The sequence below is a fragment of the Oryctolagus cuniculus genome, chromosome 7 (assembly GCF_964237555.1).
Source record: "Oryctolagus cuniculus chromosome 7, mOryCun1.1, whole genome shotgun sequence".
NCBI classification, from domain to species: domain Eukaryota; kingdom Metazoa; phylum Chordata; class Mammalia; order Lagomorpha; family Leporidae; genus Oryctolagus; species Oryctolagus cuniculus.
In genome coordinates this window covers 110,263,668-110,290,105 of record NC_091438.1, presented here as the reverse complement: position 1 = coordinate 110,290,105, position 26,438 = coordinate 110,263,668, and the positions used below count along the sequence as shown (strand labels likewise).

The 26,438-nt window shown below is 40.1% G+C and overlaps 1 protein-coding gene and 1 pseudogene across 9 annotated transcripts in view; both read right to left on the bottom strand.

Moving 5' to 3' along the window:
* DOCK7 (dedicator of cytokinesis 7) overlaps positions 1 to 26,438 on the bottom strand; it is a 268,374-nt gene that overhangs the window by 74,936 nt on the left and 167,000 nt on the right. For all 9 annotated transcript variants that reach the window (XM_070078382.1, XM_070078385.1, XM_070078386.1 and 6 more), the window contains 6 exons: positions 24,774 to 24,914; positions 24,569 to 24,682; positions 22,611 to 22,781; positions 19,077 to 19,216; positions 10,462 to 10,631; positions 9,344 to 9,498 (listed from right to left, as the gene is read on the bottom strand). In XM_070078382.1, coding sequence (XP_069934483.1) covers positions 9,344 to 9,498; positions 10,462 to 10,631; positions 19,077 to 19,216; positions 22,611 to 22,781; positions 24,569 to 24,682; positions 24,774 to 24,914 — 891 coding nt within the window. The remainder of the gene's footprint in view (positions 1 to 9,343; positions 9,499 to 10,461; positions 10,632 to 19,076; positions 19,217 to 22,610; positions 22,782 to 24,568; positions 24,683 to 24,773; positions 24,915 to 26,438) is intronic.
* On the bottom strand, positions 214 to 1,175 carry LOC138850640 (aminoacyl tRNA synthase complex-interacting multifunctional protein 1 pseudogene; annotated as a pseudogene).

The following is a 26,438-nucleotide window of genomic DNA, read 5'->3' as shown; positions in this document are numbered from 1 at the left end:
AGCAAAGCTAAAAAGACACATTATCGTCACAGAAGACAACAGTCAGATCACTGACTTAGCAAGAGTACCAACGGAAATAAGAAGATAGTAGGAACAGCGTCCTTGGTGTGTGAAAAGAAAATAAGAAATTCAAATGCCACTTTTAAAAAACCCTGAAGAATGTCAAATAAAAACATTTTTATAACAAGCACCAACAGCGGGTACCATAGGCACAGTCACTGTATAGATGAAAAACAACTTTGTGACAAATACAGCCATTGTTATTGTTATGAAAGTCATCTCCAGTCTATTTCAGAAAGGGAAGTATTTTATGGTTCCAGCTGCCTACACTCCTTTCTCTGCCCTCAGAGGGAGCCAGTTCCTTCACATATGTCCACACACTCATGGCAAGTGTAAAGATCAGGCTGGGTCTGCTCCCAATCTTAGGATTTAGCTCTTTGTCAGCCTCTCCTGGGAAGGCACAGGTGCAGACCCCTTCGGAAGACCTTAGCTTCCAACGCTGGTGAACTAGCACACATCACTATTGCTTGAGAGAGTACTCCCTTCATCTTTGCAGGTTTCAGGTTAAAAGGAAAACCACCCTGTGATTTTGTATCTGTTTAAGAGGAACATGATTCACCAGGCCACTGACAACTGTTCTTGGAGTTGTTTCTGTAACAACTACGTCTACATACAAAGAATCTACATCAAAGTGTTTTCTGGCAGTAAGGAGGCAACAGATTCCAAGATCTAGATGGGAAACATGTATTGCCCTAGAGTCAGCACTTACTGCTTGCTATTTTTTCTCTGCCTACTCTCCTCTTTTCTGTTTTTATTTCACCTTTTACTTTCCTTCTTTTACCTGTTTTTTAACACCAGAAAATACAGTTGCTACTTGTGTCAATTGTATCACATTTTCAAAAGCTGTAGAAACAGCCTGCAGTGTACTGCAAGATGGGAATGCTATTTGCTTGACTCCATTTTTTATTTTTTTAAGATTTATTTTATTTATTTGAAAGGCAAAGTTACAGAGAGGGAAAGACACAGAGACAACAGGATCTTCCATTTCCTAGTTTACTTTCCAAATAAATACAACATCCAGAGCTGGTCCAGGGCCAAGTCAGGAGCCTGGAATTCCATCTGAATCTCTCACATGGTGATAGGGGCCATCTTGGACCATCTTCTACTGCCTTCCCAAGCACATTATCAGACAGCTGGATTTGAAGTGCAGCAGCCATGACAAGATCTGGCACTCATACGGGATGCTGGCATCGTGGATGGAGGCTTAATCTGCTGGGCTATGAGGCCGGCCCTTGCTTGATTCCATTTTGAATTTCTGCCTGAATTAGCTCTTGTTTCATTTCTTCCATTTCTTTCTTCAGTTTAGCATTTGCTTTCGTAAGAAGAGAAACTTGCTGATTAAGATATACAATGGGGCTGGCATTGTGGCGTAGCAGATTGAGCCACAACACCAACATTCCATATGGACATGGGTTTGAGACCCGACAGTTCCACTTCTGCTCTAGCTTCCTGCTAGTGTGCCTTGGAAGACAGAGGAAGATGTTCCAAGTGCTTGGGTCCTGCCACCTATTAGGGAGACCTGGATGAAGTGCTGGCTCCTGGCTTCAGCCTGGCCCAGCACTGGCAGTTGTGGCTATTTGGGGAGTGAACCAACAGATGAAAGATCTCTGTCTCGCCCTCTTTCTGTAACTCTGCCTTTTAAACCAATAAAAGAAATCTTAAAAAAAAATGCAATAATCTTATCTGCCTTTGCACCCTTCTGTCCCATTCTCTTCAGAACTACAATCTCTGGTTGCCACATTTGCCAAGAAAGGGCAGAAAATCAAGAACCAATGGCCAGAGCTCCTGAGTAGCCTTAGCTGGGAGCAGGCAGGGACAGTTTCTCATACACAAGGCATCCATGTATAGAAAATTCTAAAAGACATTTTATAAAGAAGAAAAATGAAGAAAAAAAAAACCTCTTAAACAATCCAAAGATCTAAAAGAAAGCCATAATGAACTTTAGATATATTTTAAAGTGAATGATGAAAATGGTTACAAACTGTAGAATTTAACTAAAATAATACCTATAGCAAAATATACAGACTTAAAATCCATGTCAAAGAACAAAAGATGAAAATTAGTGATTCCAGTATCCATTTCAAGAAGTTAGAAAAAGAACAATGTAAATTCAAAGAACATGGAAGAACATAGAAGTAAATAATAAACATTCAAAAATGAGGCTCAACAGTGCCATGAAAGTGATTCTTTATAAAGACTAAAGAGACATTTCAAATTTCTCATAAGACTGATTAGGCCATGAAATGGTCAAAACACCAGAGACAGAAATGAAAAAGTTTACTCCTACTATAAACAATATAAACATTAAAAAGATTATAACAGATATTTAAAACAACTTTATATGGAGTGAAATTTGAATATATTTCTATTAGAATAAAATTTACAAAAATCAACGTAAGAATAGAGAATTTGAACAGTCTTAGAGCCACTAGAGAAATTAAATCAGTAATTTGAAAATTTAAAAAGACAAAAACTACCACATGCACAGATGGCTTCACCCACAATTTCTCCAAATACTTTTAAGAAGTAACTCGAATCTTAAAGAACAGAGAACACAGTAAAAAAGGAAATTGCCCAGCTCATCTGACTGGTTATTCCAACCTCGATTCCAAAACCTGAAGAGACCATCTGAAGAAGGAAAAATTATAGTCACTTTTCCTTAAGAATACAAATATACACATTCTCAACAAACCATCGGCAAACTAAAGCCATCACTAAACTATCATGAAAAAGTTAGGTTTAATTCAAGGTTTTAACATTGTTTAATACTAGCAAATCAATTTAAACAAACCACATCCAAAAATTAGGAAGTAAAATAATATGACCATCTCAACGGATATAAAACATCGTTTGATAAACAAAACAACTATTCATGACTTAAAAACAGTACAAATTGAAGGAGACTTCTATAATACAAGAGAGTATCTTAAAAAATATTTTTTATAGAACATATATTTAATGTTGGAAGTTTTACACTTAAGGATGCCAAGTTTTCCACTTTTATCAATGTTGTTTTAGAGGTCCTAGCCAGTAAAGTAAATTATTAAAAAAAAAAATAAGAGGTGCTGGTGCTGTGGCGTAGCAGGTAAAGCCACCACCTCCAGTGCCAGCATCCCATATGGGTGCTGGTTTGTATCCTGACTGCTCCACTTCTAATCCAGATCTCTGCTATGGCCTGGGAAAGCAGTAGAAAATGGCCCAAGTCCTTGGGCCCCTGCATCCACGTGGAAGACCTGGAAGAAGCTCCTGGCTCCTGGCTTCCGATTGGCACAGCTCTGGCCGTTGCAGCCAACTGGGGAGTGAACCGGTACATGGAAGACCTCTATCTCTCTGCCTCTCCTCTCTCTGTGTAACTCTGTCTTTCAAATAAATAAATAAATCTTTTAAAAAAATAAAAAATAAAGAAAGGATTACTCACAGATGGTATGATTATGTATGCAGAAAAGAATCTACCGATGTGTTATTAAATTAGTAATTTAGCAGAACTAAAAATCACCATACAAAAATCAATTATATTGCCATATAAAAGCAATCAAGAGTTAGAAAATAGAATTTCTGGGAGCCAGCACTGTGGTGTAGGTTAAGCTTCTTCTTTTTTTTTAAAGATTTATTTAATTATTTGAAAGTCAGAGTTACAGAGAGAGAGAGAGAGAGAGAGAGATCCTCCATCCGATGGTTCACTCCCCAATTGGCCACAACGGCCAGAGCTGTGCCAATGCGAAGCCAGGAATCAGGAGCCAGGAGCCTCCTCCAGGTCTCCCAAGCTGCCAGGACTAACACCGACGCCCATATGGGATGCTGGTGCTTTAGGCCAGGACCTTAACCCACTGTGCTACAGTGCTGGCCCCTGGTTAAGCTTCTGTCTGCGGTACCGGCATCCCATATGGGCACCAGTTCGAGTCCATGATGCTCCACTTCCCATCCAGCTCCCTGCTAATAAGTCTGGGAAAGCAATAGAAGATGGTCCAAATGTTTGGGCCCTTGTACCAGAATGGGAGACCCAGAAGTTCCTGTCTCCTGGTGTCAGATTGGCCCAGCTCCACCCATGGTAGCCATCTGGGGAATGAACCATCAGATAGAAGAGCAACCTCTCTGTCTCTCCCTCTGCCTCTTAGATAGATAGATAGATAGATAAGTCTTAAAAAAAAAAAAGAATTCCTGGAAAAGATACTATTTATAAGAGCATTTAAAAAATACCAGGGATGAATAATAAATCTACAAAAGATGTACTAGACCACTTAGTGTAAATAATAAGGATTTATGTATTCATAGATATTAAAAGCAGACTAAACAGTGGTGAGATCTACTGTGTTCAAAAATTAGATCTCATAGTGTAAGACATTTCCTCAAAATTGATCTGTATTTCAATATAATGTTAACCAAAATTCCAACAAATTAACTGTTTTTTGTTTCTTTTATTTATTTCCATGGAACTTTCTAAGTTATCCTTAAAATCTGTGTAGAAATACAGAGAGCCAAGAATTAGCAAAACATTTTTTCAAATGTGTAACAACTCTCTCTACATGAGAGACCATATAGAACCAGTACTTCAGAGCAGCAGGGGAAACTCTCTTTTAATAAATGGTGTTGATACAATTTGATATAATACACAAAATAAATAAAAAAACCAAGAAATTTAGACACCCCCCCCCCCAAGTTACATTGTACTTAAAAAGAAGTCAATTCCAGGTAGCTTTTAGGAATAAATGTCAAAGGTAGATCTATGTAGCATTTGACAAGAACACACACAGCAGAATGCCTTCAAAATTTTGAGACAGAAAAAATTTCTTAAATAAGATGAAAAATACTGTTAAGAGTGACAAATTTAAGTATCTAAAAATTAGACTTTCTAATTCACCAAATTCACCATTAAACATGTAGCAAAACAATGGACTCCATTCAGAGAATATAAACTCCCTCAAATCATTAATCAAAAACAATCTAATGGAAAATGGGTTTAAAACTGTAGACCTTTCAAAAAATAAAATACAGGGGCCAGTACTGTGGTGCAGTGAGTAACACTGCTGCCTGCAAAACCAGCATCCCATATGGACACTGGTTCAAGTCTTGGCTACTCCACTTCCGATTTGGCTCCCTGCCAGTGCACCTGGGAAAGCAGCAAGAGATGGCTCAATTATTTGTGTCCCTGTACCCACATGGGAGACCCAGATGTAGTTCCTGGGCTCCTGGCTATGGCTGGCCCAGCACCAGCTGTCTGCAGCCATAATGAACCAATGGATGGAAGATTTCTCTCTCTCTCATTCACTCTCTTTCTCTCTGCAACTGTGTTAGGAAACTGGCACAGTTTTAGCCAGGTGGCCACATGGCCCTGCTACCTGAGCCAGGCTCCACCCCCATCCTAATGGGATTTGCTGCTCCTGCTTCCCTGCCTGCCCTCAGGCAAAGTTTTAAAGGGGCCAGTTCCTGAACACGTGCTCTCTTAGTTCTTCTCTCCTGCTCTCTCTCTTGGTTCCTCTCTCTAGCCTCCTCCTCTGGTCTTCTGGCTCTCTTTCTCGGCTCCTCTCTGCTCTTTCTCTCCTCACTAGCTCCTCTCCTCTGTCTCTCTCTTATACTCTCTTTCTCTCTTTTTCCTTTGCCGTCCTTTCACTCTGGTCTGTTGGGTGTTCCCCAATAAACCCTTTCCCTTATTCCGGCGTTCGGTGTGTTTTGTGACGGTTAACATTAATATATAACAGACTGCCTCTCAATAAATAAATGTTAAAAAAATCCAAATGGTCAATACACATATGAAAAAATGTGTACCCTCATAAGCCACTGGGGAAATGAGAACTAAAATGAAATACAACTATAAATTATCAGACTGGCAAAAATTAAGAAGTCTGATACTTGTAAGCACTGATAAACACATAAAGGAATGAGTCCTCTCATACTGTAGGTGCAAATATAAACTGAGACTTGGCATAATCTGGTACAGATGAAGGTCCCCATATTCTATCACGCAATAAACCTCACTTCTAGAAATACCCTGAAAAAGGTATAAAATTCAGGGTACAAAATACCCTAAATAAAATACCTGCACATAGGAAACATATAAAAGAAAGTCTATAGGATGGCATTTGTAATAACCAATGATCAGAAACAACTCATGCATTTATCACAGAATGGATAAATTATAATCCAGAAAATACAGTGTCAAACTGAAATGAAAATTAATGTATTATAGCTATATTTTACAAAACAGATGAAGATTAAAAATATAAGAGGCCTACATTGTGCCACAGTGGGTTAAACCACCACCTGTGGGGCTGGTGCTGTAGCGTAGTGGGTAAAGCTGCCGCCTGCAGTGGCAGAATCCTATATGGGCGCTGGTTTGAGTCCCAACTGCTCCACTTGTGATTCAGCTCTCTGCTATGGCTTGGGAAAGTAGTAGAAGATGGCCAAGTGCTTTGGCCCCTGCACCTGTGTGGGAGACCCTGAAGAAGCACCTGGCTCCTGGCTTCGGATCAGCATAGCTCCAGCTATTGCAGCCAAATGGAGAGTAAACCAGCGAATGGAAGATACCTCTCTCTCTCTCTCTCTCTCTCTCTCTCTCTCTCTCTCTGTAACACTGACTTTCAAATAAATAAATCCATTAAAAAAAGAGAGAAACCAACCTTTAAAAAAGAAAAACCACCACCTGCAATGCTGGCACCCCTTATGAGCACTGGTTTGAGTTCCAGCTGCTCCACTTCTGATCCCTTTCTCTGCTAATGCACCTGGGAAAGCAACAAAAGATGGCTCAAGTACTTAGTCTCCTACCATCCATGTGGATGAAGTTCCTCCCTCCTGCCTTTGGTCTGGCTTAGCCCTGACTGCTTCAGTCATCTGGGGAGTGAACCAGCAGGTGGGATCTCTCTCTCTCTTCCTCTCTCTCCATAACTCTGACTTTGAAATAAATATTTTCTAAAAATAAAACAACATTATGGTATTTAGAAAAGCAAATTTAGATGGTAAAACAATAAACAAAATTAAGTACTTATTTAGTCAGGATGGTGGGTAGCTCAATATGTAGCTGTGGCTGGGAAAGAGCATGCCAAGAATTTCTGAAGGGCAGTCAATGTTCTTTTTGCGCTGAGTGGTAATTACAAAGGTGCTTCTTTTATAACATTTTGGAATCTTGTTTGCTCATGTTTCATTTATTTTTTTCATATGCAGTATATGTCAGTATTTTTCATATGTTGTATATTAAAGACTGAAAAGGTCAATAAAATTGAGAATTGTAGTCATTTTCAGGGAGAGAAGAATCACATTGTAGAGGGCAGACTGGGAACTGCAAAGGTATTTGCAATGTTTGATTTTAAAGCTGGGCTGTGGGTATACTGCTGCATTCTATTATGCTTTGTACATACACTTTATATTTTTTTGTATTGCAATATCACTAAAAGTACATGTTATAAAGGAAAAACTGATAGATGTAAAATGTTTGTACTGCAGTATGATACCAACAAAAAAGTGAAAAGACAATACTTAAGAAAGAAAATATTTGCAAGTCTGTATCTGGTAAGGGATTTATATCTAGAATATATAAATAAGTTTTTGAGTTCCATCACAAGAAGATGAGTAACACAATTTAAAAATGGCAAAAGATCTGAACACTTTGTATATATTTCCAAAGTAGATATACAAAAAGGATGTGCCATTAAGCACGTGAAAAGAGACTCAACATGATTAGATCCTTAGTGAAATGGAAATCAAAACCTCAATGAGATACCATCTCACAGCTACTAAATGGGGCTGCAATCAAAAAAGCAGATAATAACAACTGCTTGTGAGGATCTAAAGGACAGGAATCTTGCTCATTGTGGTGAGAATGAAAAATGGTCTAGCCACATTTATGAAAAGAGTTTAGGAGTTTCTCAAAATTTATATATGGAGATACCATGGGACCCAGCAAATCTACCTTTAGAGATCCAAGAGAAAAGAAAACAAGTGTGAACACAAGGCTGAATGTTCACAGCACATTCTTCCCAACAGTCACAAAGAGGCAATGACCCAAATGTGTAAGAAAAATAATGGCACATCAGGAAAATGCAATACTATTCCGAAATAAAAAAGGAAAAGAACTGATAGGCATTACAACATGGATGAATGTCAAAAAAGTATGCTTAGTGAAAGAAGCCAGACACAAGAGATCACAGAGTAATTCCATTGATATGAAATACCCAGGATAGGCAACCCTCTTGTACAGACAGTAAGTAGACCAGTCATTAACTGATACTAGAGTTGGGAACAAAGGGGCAATAACTGATAATGGACACAAGAGTTGTTTGCAGGAGGGTGCGAATATTTTAAAATTTTCTTTTAGCAATGGCTGCACAACTCTGTAAATACACCAAAAGTGATTTAATTATGCACTTTAAAAAAGTGAATTCTTTAAATATTTTAATAATCTGTAAAAAGTGTCAAGCAGGGTAGCTTCCATAAATATTATATTTTTCCGAGAGAAAATAATTTAAAACTTATACAACTTGATCTTGCTGTTTAAATGTTTACTTCTTCCCTGCCCTACATTTTTCCCTCTTTAAGGGAGAAAAAATATAGGGACACAACAAATACCAATTTTTTAAAACATGAAACAGTATAAATCTTCACAGATAAATGCTCAGTCGCTAAACACTAGAATATTTAGGGTTGATAAAGAATAAAATGGATTTAAAACAAAAGCAAACCATGTATAATAAGGCAATTTTCAAAATTCTGAATGACAGAATACAAGCCTTTTGTTCTCATAAAACTTGAGGTAACAGTTCTCAAAACAACTTGGTATAAGATGGATGATATTCTAGAAACTTTAATGTCTTCATAAAATAATAAATAAACTCGAGAGTGCCTTTTTTTTTTTTTTTGACAGGCAGAGTGGACAGTGAGAGAGAGACACAGAGAGAAAGGTCTTCCTTTTGCCGTTGGTTCACCCTGCAATGGCCGCCACGGCTAGCACGCTGCGGCCGGCGCACCGCGCTGATCCGATGGCAGGAGCCAGGTGCTTATCCTGGTCTCCAATGGGGTGCAGGGCCCAAGCACTTGGGCCATCCTCCACTGCACTCCCGGGCCACAGCAGAGAGCTGGCCTGGAAGAGGGACAACCGGGACAGAATCCGGCGCCACGACCGGGACTAGAACCCGGTGTGCCGGCGCCGCTAGGTGGAGGATTAGCCTAGTGATCCGTGACACCGGCCGAGACTGCTTTTGCATTAGCTAATACAATACTCTAGGTTATTTCAGAGCACATCAATGCAAATATTTGTTTTTCCAGAAAAACTTTCTGTAGGAGAATTTGCTTTTACCGTGGACGTGAGGAGGAAACTGCCAGGTCTTGTTAGTTGAGGGACTGATGTTCCCGCAATTGCCATGGCAACGGTCTGGCTTATCATGCTTCCACTCTCACTTTCATAATCATCAGGGGCTATACAAATTGGTCTTCCTCGTTGATTGTGAGTTTCTGAAGAAAAGTAATAATAATGAACAAAATTAACTGTTTAGCTCAACCATTAACCAGCATGTAATACTTTTTCCTTGTCTCCACTATTCTTTAAAAGAAAAACCTGTTAACTTGAAATATTTATCATTGGATTTTCTTCTTTGGAATAGTTTAAATATTTTAAACTCATTTCTCCAGTAATAATTTATAGTTATGTAGAACTTTATCTTGCTAACAACAACAAAAAAGACATAAGAATATAAACATTTCTGACTTTAGGTAAGGAAACCCAATCGATGTTCAACATACTGGAAAGGCAAACAGCTGGTTATCTTTGTAGCATCTCTCCAAGTTCTTAATACATATTAGGCTCTCAGGAAATGTTTTGTTTTTATTGAACTATAAGTACTTTACTGAGTTATTTGCTAGTTTAAATTCCTTCATTAGCTCTAAAAAAATACTGCAACCTAAATTCTCCAAAGTCTAAGTAAATTCTAAATATGGAATGTAAGAGCAGTAAAACCTTGTGGCAAGTTCAAATTGCAATGCAAGTTCAACTCATTAATCCAGTGCTAGCAATAAACATATTTCTTGATATCTGGGGAATATTAATTTTAGTTATAAAGTCATATGAATAAAGTCAAACTTGGGGGTGGTAGACATCTGTCAAGTTTCCTTGTACTTTTTTTATGCATACAATAGATATTCACAAAAACAAACCCATTTCCTAAAAGGAAGATAAAAAATTGTTGTAAAATCATTATTTTTAAGTTTATGATTAAGAACTACTTAAAACAATCTGGTACTGAATCCTCACACACAGTCAGAAGGTTTTCCACAATACAGTTAACTATTGTTTACTTAGTCGATGCCCATTTCCTTACAGCTGCTCTCCTAAAATAAGATCTTTATCCTTGAGATATTTTCTAAAATATCTAAATGTTGAGTTCTGCCTTTACAACTTGCTTTAATTATGCTGAGTACCTGTAAAATCATACAGCTGAGGCACAGTTTCCATGATAATACCAATCAGAGGTAGATACAACATGGCCACCCGAGCCTTTATCTGGGGGTCAGAGGACCGTGGGTCTGAGTCATGACTGGAGAGTAAATTGTGTACCATATTGATGACTTTCTTATGCAATCCAAACAGTCTATTTAGAGAGAAGAGATGAAGAAGAAGAAGCAGGTCACAGAGATTGGTTAATATCTTTAAAACAAACAGTAAGTCATGGTACTTGCCCAACTTCTTAACTTTGTCATTCATTTCAGGCATTCATAAAGAAAACTGCTCATTTTAAAACAAAGTGTAAAAAAAAGCACAAAGTAAAAATGGATAAAAAAGGAAATGCTAAACAAATTTACTTAGTAGTAAACCTGAATATATTCCCCATACCTCTTTATTAGTATATATGAATATTAAAGAACTTAAGATTATGTAGAGTAAAATTTTTAACAAGTAAATTTTAAATAGCTATACATTTTATTTCATCAAATCAGAAAACACTTACCAAAAATAAATTATTTTCTTTTTCTGGAAAAATAAATCTGCTAAAGGACTTGTATTCCACAGGCTGGAGTTTCTTTGCATTCCAATTTAAACTGAACTTCCTTACTCATATAACTCATTTGGACCCTTATAACTTCCAGATTCCCAATCTCTTTCAGTTTCAGCTAAGCTAATAGACTAGCAAGGCTCACTCTCACCTTTACACATTTTTTTGTCTTACCTTTTTAGATTGAAGGCTCTTGGACTACACAAACCATTCTATTAAAAATTCACTCATTCTACTTCCACCGACCCTAAATGCTGCATCCAGCACAGTCTAAGACTCAATCTGTTTAAACTTCATACTATCAAACTCAGACCTTATCTTCAACTTCTCTTAGAAAAGAAATGCTACTCTGAATTTATTCTACCCAGATCTTTTAACATCTCCATCTTCATACCTACTAGATCATCTTTCCTTTTTGTTTCAGAAAAAGTACTTCTCCTTATGTTTCATGAATCCCATCTTGTCAATAGCTGCAATGTCTCCTCTAAGTTCCTCCCTCCTTTTTCCAAATAGGCCTTTCCTCTTTTGAATATACACCCTCACTTTAAGAACTGGAATTTGAAAGATCCCTTGATCTTAACCTCATTTTACATAGCTGTATGTAAAACCTAGCTAGAGAGTCTCTTTTTCCTTTCAAATTTTTATTCAGAAAGTTTGACTTCAAGACACTGTCAAGAACCCCATCTAATAGATACATTTCAGGTCTCATTTTCCAGCTTTCTCTACTCAACACATTGTCATCTTATATGTTCTCTCCTCAGTATTTTCTCTATTGTTTCCATCCTTCCTCACAATCCTACCGTTATTCCCAAGCCCCAGATACTGGTCATTTGCTTTTATTGCTCTCCTCTTTGACTTCTTTAATCACCACAAATGATTCTGAAACTAGATAGGTCGGGCCCAGATTTTTACCTATCTAAACTCTACCCATTTGTCTTCAGGAAGCCTTTTCACATGTTTGCATTACTTAGCCACATCCAGTTAAGGAAATCTGCAATATTCTACTCCAGATGTTGGAGACAAGACAATGCCCCTGTTCTAAAGGAGCTTGCTTTAGCAAGAGAGAAACGCAGACACAAACTAGTATTTCTTCAGTGTTATATCTTGAAATCTTCTAAAGAACTATGTACTACAAAATCAGCATTTAATCACAGTATACCATTTCAAGGTCTTAACTTTCTGTCTATAATGAAAGTTTCTAAAGAGCAAATTTTCGGTGAATTATAAACACAACTGCTCAAGGATCTATTCTTTATTACTTAACAAACATATGGAGTAAAAATACAACACTCGAGAATCCCTTTAGGACATTATTTGCTGCACATCATCTGTATAATTTCAAGAATGTGGAATTTAGAAATGAGATTTGAGTCTCATAGTCAATCCTTCAGTAATAGGACTAACAAATAGTTACCAAGTGTTTACTTTGTAGTGGACAAAATTCTAAGGCACTGGGTATATAGCATTGAACAACAAAACAAAGTACCTGCTCTCATGAGCCCATTCTAATGGGAAGAAATGAATAATAAGCAAATTTTAGGTAAGTGCTTTGTGAAAAATAAAACAGGATTGTGACAGGGGCAAAGGCAACAAGATCAAAATTCAAAGTGGGTGTCAATGAACTCCTTCCCAAGAAGGTGCTGTTTGAGTGGAGACCTAAATAAACCACATGAGGAAATGGGCATGTGAATGGTTTGGGATCATTCTAACACTGTTTCAGGGACAGAAAAACCCAAATGCAAAAGCCTTAAAGTGGGTATGTGCTCGGCACATTAGGGAAACAGAAAGGCCAAGGGCTGGGTGTTTGATGGAACAGTAAAACCACTGCTTAAGACAACAGTTAGGCTGGCGCCGCGGCTCAATAGGCTAATCCTCCACCTAGCGGCACCGGCACACTGGGTTCTAGTCCCGGTCAGGGCACCGGATTCTGTCCCGGTTACCCCTCTTCCAGGCCAGCTCTCTGCTGTGGCCCGGAAGTGCAGTGGAGGATGGCCCAAGTGCTTGGACCCTGCACCCCACTGGAGACCAGGATAAGCACCTGGCTCCTGCCACCGGATCAGCACGGTGCGCTGGCTGCAGCGCGCTGGCCACTGCGGTCATTGGAGGGTGAACCAACGGCAAAAAAGGAAGACCTTTCTCTCTGTCTCTCTCTCTCACTGTCCACTCTGCCTGTCAAAAAAACAAACAAACAAACAAACAAAAAAGATAACAGTTAAAATGCCCTTATCCCACACCAGATTACGTGGATTCAATTCTCACTCTGGACCCTGATTCAGCTTCCTGTTAATGCAGACCCTGGGAAGCAATGGCGATGGCTCAAGTAATTGGGTTTCTGACACCCAAGTGGTACCTGGATTGAGTTCCTGGCTCGTGGCTTTGGCTTCTGCTGTTGCAGGCATTTGGAGAGTAAACCAGCAATGACAGCATGCTCTCTAATGATTTTTTTTTTAATTAAAAAAAAAAAAAAGGAAGGTTGGAGGGATGACTAAATGTAAGTATATGAGGAGAGAAGAAGTGGTGGGAGCAGACAAGAGGCAGTTACATAGGACTTTGAGAACAAATTATTAAAAGTTTGAACTTTAAGTGCTATTTACAAAAAACACATACTGAAGAGTTTCAAGCAATAAAGTGACATAATGATTTCTATTTTTTAAAAGATCACTCAGGCTGCTGGGTAGTAAAAGGATTTAGGGAGGTAAGAATGAAAGTATAGTGGCCAGTGTTGTGGTGCGGTAGGCAAAGCCTCCATCTGCAGCACCAGCATCCCATATGGGCACCAGTTTGTGTATCAGCCACTCCTCTTCCGATCCAGCTCTCTGCTACGATCTGGGAAAGTAGTGGAAGATAAGCCAAGTGCTTAGATCCCTGCATCCACGTGGGAGACCCAGAAGAAGCTCCCGGTTGCTGGCTTTGGATTGGCTCAGCTCTGGCCGTAATGGCCATTTGAGGAGTGAACCAGGGGATAGAAGACCTTTCTGTCATCCCTCTTGTCGCTCCCCCATTCGCAGAGGAACAACACAGGAGCCTGCGCTGTTCTTTTGTCTGCTCGGCCCTTCCCGAGTTTGCTGCCGACCCTTCCACCTCCGTGGAAGGGCGGCTCCCCCTGCCACTTTCCCCACTTCCGCGGGGGAGCGGCACACCGCTCTCTCGGGGGCTGCTCAGATGTTATACGGATGTTCCTGGTGCATGTTGTCTCTCTCCTCCTTTATAGTCCTCTTCCACCAATCCCAACTCTGCTACCCACACGCCGAGCACGCTGCTCTCCTCCAATCAGGAGCAGGATCAGCTCCTGCAGCTTATTGGTCGAACTGGAGGCAGCTGCACAGAAGCTGTTTCCTCCTCTCCCAGCGCCATATTGTGGGAGAGCAGATGCATAGAATAAGTCTTAATTCCAGTAACTTAGTCTAGTCCGAGTTGCTCCCCACACCTCTCTCTCTAATCCTGACTCTTAAACAAATAAATAAAACCTTAAAAAAAAAAAAAAGAGTGAAAGTTTAACTGGGGAAGTAGCAGTGAGGATGGAAAGACATGGCTGAATTTGAGATATATTTTGGAATTTGCTAATGGACTGGGTACAGAAAAGAGCAGGAGAGGGAAGAAACAAACAAGAGTAAGAACTAAGGTTATAACCCTCTATGCTACTATTTAAAAACTCTTCTATATCTTGATTAACTGAGCAAAAAAAAGATAGTAGTAAATACAACTATTATTACTTTCTAGACTACATAAAGTCCAAGTGTCAGATCAATGCATTTTAGCTTGAAGAGGTAACAAAAAAAAGTAGTAAAAGTTTCATTCCAGGCCGGCGCCGCGGCTCACTAGGCTAATCCTCCGCCTAGCGGCGCCGGCACACCGGGTTCTAGTCCCGGTCGGGGCGCCGGATTCTGTCCCCGTTGCCCCTCTTCCAGGCCAGCCCTCTGCTGTGGCCCGGGAGTGCAGTGGAGGATGGCCCAGGTGCTTGGGCCCTGCACCCCATGGGAGACCAGGAAAAGCACCTGGCTCCTGGCTCCTGCCATCGGATCAGCGCGGTGCGCCGGTCGCATCGCGCTGGCCGCGGCGGCCATTGGAGGGTGAACCAACGGCAAAGGAAGACCTTTCTCTCTGTCTCTCTCTCTCTCACTGTCCACTCTGCCTGTCAAAAAAAAAAAAAAAATTAAAAAAAAAAAAAAGTTTCATTCTTAAGTCCTATATTATTCCACAGGAATACATATATCTTTAAAAAAATTCATTTTATTTGAAATGTAGACACAGAGAGAAAGAGAGAGAGAGTGGGGGCAAGGGGAAAGATATCAATCGATCTTCCATCTGCTGGTTCATTCCCTAAATGCCCATGTAGTCAGGGCTGGGCTAGACTGAAGCCAGTGACAAAATCCAGGCCTCCTACGTGGGTGATAAGGAACCAAGTACTTGACCCATCGTCTCCTAATTCCTGGAGTGTGCATTAGCAGGAAGCTGGGTTGGAAATGGTAGGTCTCAAACTACATACTCCAAAATACAGGATGTGGGTACCCTACGTGGTATTTTTTTAAACAAGATTTATTTATTTACTTGAGAGGTAGATTTAGAGACAGAGAGAAGTAGGGTCAGAGATAAAGGTTTTCTAACCACTGGTCCATTCTCCAAATGGAGGTAACGGAGGGAGCTGGGCTGATCCAAGATTCTTCCAGGTCTCCCACATGAATACAGGGGCCCAAACACTTGGGCCACTTTCCTCTGCTTTTCCAGGCACATTAGCAGGGAGTTCTGTCAGAAGTAGAGCAACTGGGACTCGAACAAGCACCTATATGTGATGCTGGCGCCGCAGGCGCATGCTTAACCTACTATACCATAGCACCAGGCCCCCCCAGGAGGTGCCTTTACTAAACTTCTTTTAATAGATTTGATCCATCAGGGTAGAAAAGAAATCTCACTGCAGAAATAGTTGACAGAATTCTCAATTCTTTATATCAGAGGCTGCCGAGCACCTATAACAGGTATTTCCTCTGTCTTCCTCCTTCACTGAATTCAAAATTAGTTCAGGCACACCTCTCCCTAAGGCTTAGGAGAAGCTTACTCTACACCCAGTTTCAGGAGTAAATTTTTTAAAAAATTTATTTATTTGAGAGATAGAGTCTTCCTTCCGTTGGTTCACCCCCAAAATGGCCGCTTCGGCCGGAGCTACGCCGATCTGAAGCCAGGAGCCAGGAGCTTCTTCCTGGTCTCCCATGTGGGTGGCAGGCGCCCAAGCACTTAGGCCATCCTCCACTGCCCTCCCAGGCCACAGCAGAGAGCTGGACTGGAAGAGGAGCAACCGGGACTAGAACTGGTGCCCATATGGGATGCCAGCGCTGGCTCACTTAACCAAGTGAGCCACAGTGCCGGCCCCAGGAGTAGATTCTAATTAGACTAGTCCCACTACTTAAAGCAGCCAGTTAGCAGAATGTTTTGTTTCATAGTCTTAGAAGAGGTACTGTTAATCAATTCACTGCTTCTGTAATGGTGTCATAAGAACTAAACACTGGCCGGTGCCGCGGCTCACTAGGCTAATCCTCCACCTAGCGGTGCCGGCACACCAGGTTCTAGTCCCGGTCGGGGCGCCGGATTCTGTCCCGGTTACCCCTCTTCCAGGCCAGCTCTCTGCTGTGGCCCGGGAAGGCAGTGGAGGATGGCCCAAGTGCTTGAGCCCTGCACTCACATGGGAGACCAGGAGAAGCACCTGGCTCCTGCCTTCAGATCAGCGCGGTGCGCGGGCCGCAGCGCGACAGCCGTGGCGGCCATTGCAGGGTGAACCAACGGCAAAAGGAAGACCTTTCTCTCTGTGTCTCTCTCTCACTGTCCACTCTGCCTGTCAAAAAACAAAACAAAACAAAACAAAACAAAAAAAAACACACACACACAAAAAACTAAACACTGTGTTACTAACATAGCTGATTTACATTCAAGCATTGGCTCCTCATCCTGTGCTCTACTGCAAACAGCCTGTGGACTGACACCAGTCTCAGGATCATATTTGAGCAGAACTAATCTAATCCACCCAGCAACCTGCTGCAGCTCTCGTGGAAGAGGCAGGTGTGTGCCAAAGCAGTACAAAGGAAGGGCTAACACTGCATGCTTGGGAAGAGCGCGTTCTTCCCCTCTTCTGCTGGACACAAAACTAAAAAGCTTCCCATCTTACCTGACAGTGACAACCATATTGCTGTCATGACAGGCACTAGCTTTAAAAAAGAAAGCTAACGTTTCCAGCAGAGGTAAGACATAAAGAATCAGAACTGCTGAAAGCCCTTCCTTTCGATTATAAGTTTCTTTCCTTTAATAGAGCCAGGAGCATAGGAATTTTCTGTTTTTTATTTCAATCAAAAACATCCCAATACTCCAAGTAAAAGAATTGGCAATACAGATTCAAGTAACTGAGGTGTATCAGTCATTAAAGAAGGCTAGTTTGTTCAAAGAAATTGTTTTCAGAGTGTTTTTCCCCCAAATGATGATGGATCCTTTTATTTTTTTTCCAAATAACATCATATTCATTTGTCGAAAGGTAAAATATGAAAGTGGTGGCAGCAGGGGCGGGAGGCTCAGATTTTCATGCACCTAGTTTGCCTTTCCCATAGTCCATCGCCTGCACACATATCATCCATCCTACATGCAAACCAACTAAGCATCCCATCGCAGCTCTAGAATTCTGTAGAATTCACTGTGAAAAACCACTTCTTTAAAAATATTCTGGATTTAGGAAGTTGCCTTTATAAAAGAAAATACATGCCATTCATTTACAAAACAGTTGGCATTTCCCAATATATAAAGCATTGACTATGTCTCTGATATACTACTAAGAACTACAAAACCTTTCCCTCATTCAACAAATACATAGAGGACCCTGGTAAATTTGTTTACAGATATCTCTTTGTTGTCTGCAGCTCTCAGGTGAAGCTGCATTATAAACTTATAATGATCCTATTATAAGAACACATTTTTAAAAATAATTATTATGAGTTATGGTCATAACTCATCAAATGAATTATAAATTTTTTAAAAGTAACTGCCAGGTTGACATTGACCATAAGGGAAACTAGACCAGAACTCATAAGGTATTTCTATAAATTTAAGTCACAGACAATATACCTTTCTTTTCCTACTACATGAATTTTCAAAACTCTAAAGTATACACAATTTTGGAAGATTTTAAAACCCAACTGTGTCTTCCTATAGGATAATTTTTTTTTTTTTTTTTTTTTTTTTGACAGGCAGAGTGGACAGTGAGAGAGAGAGAGACAGAGAGAGAAAGGTCTTCCTTTGCCGTTGGTTCACCCTCCAATGGCCGCCGCTGCAGCCGGCGCACCGCGCTGATCCTGGCAGGAGCCAGGAGCCAGGTGCTTTTCCTGGTCTCCCATGGGGTGCAGGGCCCAAGCACCTGGGCCATCCTCCACTGCACTCCCTGGCCATAGCAGAGAGCTGGCCTGGAAGAGGGGCAACCGGGACAGAATCCGGCGCCCCAACCGGGACTAGAACCCGGTGTGCCGGCGCCGCAAGGTGGAGGATTAGCCTATTGAGCCACGGCGCCGGCAGGATAATTTTTGAAATAGAATGCTACATAGTACAATAGTAGTGATAAATTTTCCTCACAAGTAATCAAACAGAAGACTAGTCTATTTTCTTCAAATAAAAAACTCCTACTATATATCAATAAATCTGAGTCCATCTACTAATATGCATAATTTATTTTATGCAATATTAAGAAAAATCATGCTACCATTTAAAAATGATACTTTAAAAATGTTTATATTTCAAAATATTTAATTTTAATAATGGTATATTTAAAGTATTTTTAAAATGTGCCACCAATTTTAAGATAAACATCAAACCCAGGGCTGGCAAAATATGAAAAATACATCTTTCTTAAGAATGATGAATATAGAAATAACACAGGCATAGAACTTAAGTGAACAGAGAAGTAGAAAAAGTAGGGAAGAGTATCCTTTTGATTCTTGGGAAGTGTAAGTCAGATACTTCTGTCCCATTGCCCAAAATCAAACTGATATTCTCTAAAGAAAAAATATGTCTACTCACCCTTCAGCATCAGGGTCTAAAATGACAGCCAGTTCTGTTAACACAAGGCCTGCCAAATAATGCTGTTGGCGGAAAGGCACAGACAGTTCAAACATATTTGCAATCTTCTGGTCCTGCACATTTGTGGAAAATCCAGAACTCTGTTGGGAAGCAAGAGAGAACAAAATTATTATAGTCATTCAATTAAGCATCCTATAGACAGCATTATAGCAAGTGAAATTTGAATATTATCTGAAAGTGAGATAAACTTACTTAGCATGATTTATTTTTTATTACTAATATTAACATTAGAGAATGTAACTAGTCCAACTTTTGGTAGGAAATGACTATGAAATCATTTCATTATTTAATCATTTTATTGTTGAAATTAATTAATCAAAATTTAATTATTTTAAATTTGCTTTCTCTCCTACTGAAACTTTCCATCTATTCTCTTCTTTCTTCCTTTAGCCATTTAATGGTTCAACATCAAATTCTGAAGGGAAAAAAAGGGCAACCAGATCCAAGCATCATGGTATGCATTCAGTCTAGAACACCAAAGAAATATTCATAGTCAAGGCTACTGGCTTCCAGAGAAATTCCAAATACCAGTAAAAGTGTTCTTCAGGGAATATACCACTTGCTATGGTTTAGGTGTAGTTTATCCTCCAATGGTTCATCTGTTGGAGGTTGGTCCTCAGTGCTGCAGTGTAGGGTGATGGACCTTTAAGAGGGGGAGCTTTGTAGAGGGTCTTTAGGGATATTGGGCTGGGAAGGGATTAACGTAGTGATTGTTATTGTGAGGCCACTGCCTAGCCTCTTGGCTTCCTGTCTGCTGATTCTCTCTCACTCTCATGTGCTCCCACCCAACTGCCAGGAGTCCCTCACCAGAACCAAGCATAAGCTGGCTCAATGCCATTGCTCCTCCAGAACTGCTAGAAATAAACATCTTTTCTTTATAAAATACTCATTCAGGGGACAGCATTGTGGCATGGTGGGTAAAGCTGCCCACCCAAGATACCAGCATCCTAGATGGGCACCAGTTCAAGTCCTGGCTGCTTCACTTTCAATTCAGCTCCCTGCTAATGTGCCTGAGAAAACAGTGGAAGAAGGCCTAAGTGCTTGGGCCCTTGCACCCACGTGGGAGACCTGGAGGGGACTCCTGGCTCCTGGCTTCAGTCTGGCCCAGCCCTAGCCTTTGTGGCCATTTGGGGATAGGTCAGTGGATGGAGGAGCCCTCCCTCCCTCCCTCCCTCCCTCTCTCTCCAACTCTGCCTTTCAAATAAATAAAACAAATCTTAAAAAAAAAAAATACTCATCCTCACACTTTGATACAGTAACAGAAAAATGATTAATACACCATCTCTAGAAATTTACTATTATTGTGTGGTCATTTTAGAAATTGAGTTTTTAAAAGTTTTAAAATTTTAGAAAAATAAATTTTAGAACGAATAAAATTTTAGAAACTAAGTTCTTAAAAGTTTGAATAATTCAAAGTAGCATCCCCCAAGACACATTTCACATTCAGGACAACTCATGTAGAGTCTTAGAAGAACAACAATAGCTTTTGTATTTTTCTATGGAGAAATCATCTTTCTAAAAGTATATAAAATTTTTTCTGACTGCCCTCAAAAGGAGTGATGTTTCTTTTATCTATTAGAATGTGAAAATTATGCAGATAAATGAAAAAATGGGCAGCAAGATAAAAGGACATCTGACTAAATGAGATTTCCAGTAGGAAATTAAATGTAAACAAATGTGTTTCACTAAGGGTTTTAGTAACTGTACTTGTGATTAATTTGACCCTAACTATGTAACTACATCTTCGGCATGGGATAGGGAAAGAAAGCATAACAGTGGCCTACTCATTACAGAAAAGATGTGTTAGCCAAGCACAAAGGGTATGAGGAAATAAACTGATCTAGAAAATTAATCATCAAAGGTAAATTGGAAGTTGTATGTACTCACTATATCTTCCAGTCTTTCTAAGTGAACTTTAAATTTTTCTTTTTTCAAGCATCTAAGATTAATATAATCTAGGGAATTCCATTAAATGTTTCAAAAATAAAACTAAGAAGAGTTTGAGATCAAATTTGACTTTAGACATTAAGAGCTTCAGGAAGAGCCGGCGCCGTGGCTCAATAGGCTAATCCTCCACCTAGTGGCACCAGCACACTGGGTTCTAGTCCGGGTCGGGGCGCCGGATTCTGTCCTGGTTGCCCCTCTTCCAGGCCAGCTCTCTGCTGTGGCCCGGGAAGGCAGTGGAGGATGGCCCAAGTGCTTGGGCCCTGCACCCCATGGGAGACCAGGAGAAGCACCTGGCTCCTGCCTTCAGATCAGCGCGGTGCGCGGGCCGCAGCGCGACAGCCGTGGCGGCCATTGCAGGGTGAACCAACGGCAAAAGGAAGACCTTTCTGTCTGTGTCTCTCTCTCACTGTCTACTCTGCCTGTCAAAAAAAAAAAAAAAGCTTCAGAAAGTAGCTTGTTTGCTTCTGAAATACTGCAAAGCAGAAAGAGTGTAATACAGAGGAAAATCCAGGCTTCTCTCATACTAAAACCACAAAATCCCTTAATCCCTTTCAATATGGGAGGGCACACATACTATTTGCTACAATAAGCCTTTTCCATCTTTGGATAGATAACTAGCTGCTGAAGTCAACTGCCACCCACTGAAAAGCTCTAAATCTAGGGCCAGCACTGTGGAACAGCGGGTAGACACTGCCTGCAGAGCTGGCATAATATATGGGCGCAGGCTGGAGTCTTGGCTGCTCCACTTCCAATCCAGCTCCCTACTAATGTGCCTGGGAAAGCAGTGGAAGATGGCCCAAGTGCTTGGGCCTAGCTTCGAACTGGCCCAGCTCCAACCGTAGCAGCCATTTGGGGAGTAAACCAGAGGATGGAAAATTCTCATTCTCTCTCTTTCTCTCTCTCCCTTCTCTGTAACTCTTTCAGATAAATTAATAAATCTTTTTTAAAAATAGGAAATGAACACATAGTTTCCTTTGGCTCTTCTGGATACAAGCAAGTTAGGCAGGGCTTTGTCAGGCCTGGAAGGCAGTTTTTTTTTTTTTTTTTTTTTGGCTCAATTATGATTCATTTCCCTTCCTTTCACAGGCATCAATCCCTAATAAACACCTTGTACCCAAACTCAGTCTCAAGTATCTGATTCAAGAGAACCCAGTCTCCAAAAACATCTAAACAAGTAACTTTATTCACGGAAATTCTCTCACAGGTACATAAATTTGTGAAGGAACATAGCATACCGGTTAACAACTTGGGCTATAAATGAAGCCTTGGTTTATTTTAAATAAAACCTGGCTGTGCTACTTTTTACTCAAAGACCTTTCTGTGTTTCCCTTTGATTTGTATAACGAAGATAACAGAACTTACCTCCTAGAGTTGTTCTGAGAGCTAAATGAGTTAGTTTTTATAAAGTACTTAGAAGTGAGCCTATCATAGTTATTACTCAGTTAAGCATTACAATTTTTTCCAGTGTTTAAAATTCTTTTTCACAAGTGTAGACTTTAGAAATATCTATGGTCATACCCTGCATACCTGAGATGTTGCAGAAGAAACAGAAGGTGAGGGAGAAGCCGGGGGAGTAAGTAAGCTGCAGGGCAAGTTTAATGTAACGTAGTGCTCGTGACTACAGATGATCCGCAGGAAATCCAACCTCAAGGACACCAGGACACTTGGATTTGGTAAGGAGTAAAGCTTTGAAGACACCTTGTAAACAATGCATATATAAAAAACATCAATGGAATATATTATTTCTCTACCATAAACACCAAAATGCTGAGTTAAAGAATAGTATTCAGTGGGTAGCTTTGGGTTTTTTGGTTTAAATAACAGTATCAGTTTTTTTCAATTACTCAGAAAATTAAAAACTTGGAACTACAAGATTTACTCTATAAACACGTTACTACACTCTATTTCCAATATAGCATTAATATTTCTACTTCACAGAAATGTACTTTCTGAAGGAAACAGTATAAGACTAAAATGACTTCATAAACTATCCATTCTCTTTCTAGCAACCATGTGTTTATCTCTACTCATAACTGTTAGTTCTCCCAGCTACACTGTAAGCTACTTGAGGAAGTACATTACAAGCTAACCAGACAGCTTCTGTATCCCTAGGGTATAGCCAATGTTTGGAGTCAATGCTTAAAGAATACACAGGACAAGTTTTGGTAGCAATAATACATAAAATTTTGAAGAACAGGTAAAACTAATAACATTGTTGCAAGTCTCTGCAAGCAGGTCAGTATTCACACAGTTTAATCTGCCTTATTAAGAGAAACAAACAACAGAGGCACCCAATACAACAGACCTCAAAATTCTAAATGTGACACTATGAAACAGAATTCTTCACAAGTGGTTCGCAAAAACTAACCTGCAAATCGGTGGGAAGCACTTTGCAAGCACTGACTCCCACACGCCCCTCCCCTACTACCAGGTTCCAAACTCCTCAAAAATTCTGAATGAGACCTAGACATCTATGTATTTCTAAAGCCCTTTGAAAGGTAAACTCTATAATGCCTATACAGAATGCTTCCCATGGAGCCCATTAGTACTAATAATGAGTATTTTCCCAACAGCAATTTTAATTCACCGATTTTTAAACAAAATCAAGTTAATGGAAAAGTTTCAGGATGCTTTTAGTTTAGTAAAGACAAGATAATGAATGACATCTGAACTTAGGTGAACATCCAAACTCTTAGGTGGACTCTAAACTCCACAATATCTAGGGTTGCATTAGGAGGATTACACAGCAAAATGCAGCTGCTTTGGGGCTGGCGTTGTGGCATTGTGGGTAAAGCAGCTGCCTGTGATGCAGCATCCCTCAAGGGTGCTGGTTTGTGGTTCCTCCACTTCTGATCCAGATCCCTGCTAAAGGCCTGGGAAAAGGATGGAAGATGACCCAAGTGCTTGAGCCCCTGCCATCCAGGTGGGAAACTCAGATGAAGCTCCTAGCTCCTGGCTTCAGCCTGGCCCAGTGCTGGGTGTTGCGGCCATCTGGGAAGTGAATCAGAGGATGAAGATCTCTGTCACTCTCTATCTATCTCTATCTCCCTCCATTTCTGTGATTCTGACTTTCAAAATAAATAAATCTTTTTAAAAAAAATGCAGCTGCTTTAAAAATCACTCAGGCAAAAAGAATTGCCTTAGCTGTTCATTCAGTATAAACATTACACTTTGTGATGCCCTGAGGCTGCTTTCTGTTACCAGTAGTTGTGGGTGTGCTCCAGAAAGGGAATTAAAGAGCCACGAGTAAGTCAGTGCAACTCAAGGAAAAGTCAGCTATGCTGATGGCAGCTCGCCACAGTCCTTGTGTCCTCATAAACCAAATACAATTTTTTTGTCTTACTAATAAAAATGTGTTACTTTATGTAGCTTTTTTTGTTTCAATACCAGTACATGCTTATGAAGGTCTCTTAGGTCCAGCCCTGGAAAGAGCTCACATAGTATTTGCATTACTTCATTGTTAATCATTACCAATGATGTATTACCTGTTTATAGCAGGACTTTATAAGGCTAAAAACAAATCCTCTGTCCATAACAGACAGCAGATCATTGAGAAAGAATGCAAGGCTTGTATTGAGTCTCTCAACCATTTCTGTGTCCTATGAAATGAAATACAAAGCAAAAAGAAAAGTATAACAGTTTAATTTTAGCTTGAAAGAGAGACAAGTAAAAAAAAAATGTTATCCGTACCTTCTGAAATCGTGAGACTATATCACTAGCAATTGTGCTGACAAGAGCAGCAATGTCATCCATGAAACGTTCTGGAAAACGACTTTTCCTTGGAGCATCAAGTTTATCATTAAAGTATAAATGGTGCACCATGCTTTTAACCTGAAAAAAAAAATACAAGTCATTAGTTTTATTTTTCTGAATATAATTAAATTATGATAATTCTAAACACTTGGGTTATTTTTTTTTTTCAAAATACCATGTGATTTAATAGATGGCTGAAGCATTTGAAATACTTTTCAAATATTCTGAAAAAAGTTCCCTACAATATTTTGCGTGTATCAAAGTAATAGCAAACAAACAGAAACTCAGTCATTCCATCATGTTCTTTATTTTGGCTATCAAAAATTCTGCAGGGCCGGTGCTGTAGCTTAGCAGGTGAATGCCGCCTACAGTGTTGGCAGCCCATATGGGCACCGATCCTATCCAGCTCTCTCTGCTGTGGCCTGAGAAAGCAGCAGAAGATGGCCCAAGTGCTTGGGCCCCTGCACCTATGTGGCAGACCTGGAAAAAGCTCCTTTTTGCTGGTTTTGGATTGGCCCAGCTCTGGCTGTGGCGGCCAGATGAGGAGTGAACAAGCAGATGGAAGATTCTCTCTCCCCGTCTCCGCCTCTCTGTAACTCTGCCTTTCAAATAAACAAATAAATCTTTAAAAAAGTTCTGTATATGTCAATAGAAAAAAAATTTTACCCTTTTAAAGTATTTTTAATTAACATCTTTGAAGGCTCAATAAATGTGCCATTCCATATCCTCCAAAATATAAGTGGTGAAACATTAGAAACTGTCTTCACTGTAGTGTCTTCAGCATCAACAGTATAGTGGCAAGTGGTATGTAATAAATATGTGACAAATTAATAACAAAATAATATGATTAATTTAAAAATTAAGAGCAATTTAAATCTGTAGGATGCTTTCAGATACATTTTTTTTGTTGTACAACATTGTGGTAATGGTAATAAAGAACATTAAACTTTAGATTCGAGGAGGGTGGTTGTTTGGCCTACAGATTAGACACTGGTTAAGACAAACACATCCAATATCAGGGTATCTGGTTTGAGACCCAACTCCAGTCCCTGATTCCAGATTCCTGTTAGTGTAAAACCTGGGAGGCTCCAGTGATGGTTTCAGTTGCTGGGTTTTTGCCACTCAGGTGGCAAACCTGGATGGAATCTCTAGCTTCTGACTTCTTGGCAGGACCAGCCCTGAACATTGTGGATATTTGGGGAGTGAACCAGAGGATGGGAACTCTCTTATCTTTCTCTCTGCCTCTCAAGGTAAACACAAACAAACGAAAAACAAAAAGCCCTCAAGCAAACTGAAGTTAAGATTTTACAGTTAATACACAGCATAGTAAAGTCGAACTGCAGTCTTTTGACTTTTATATAAGAAATCTTAACATATATGTATGGTTATTAAAAAGCTGTAATTGGGGCTGGTGCTGTGGCGTAGTAGGCTAAACCTCCACCTACAGTGCCAGTATCCCATATGTGTGCCGGTTCAAGTACTGACTGTTCCACTTCCGATCCATCTTCCTGGTATAGCCTGGGAAAGCAGTACAAGATGGTCCAAGTGCTTGGGCCTTGCCATGCATGTGGGAGACCGTAAGAATCTCCCGGTTCCTGGCTT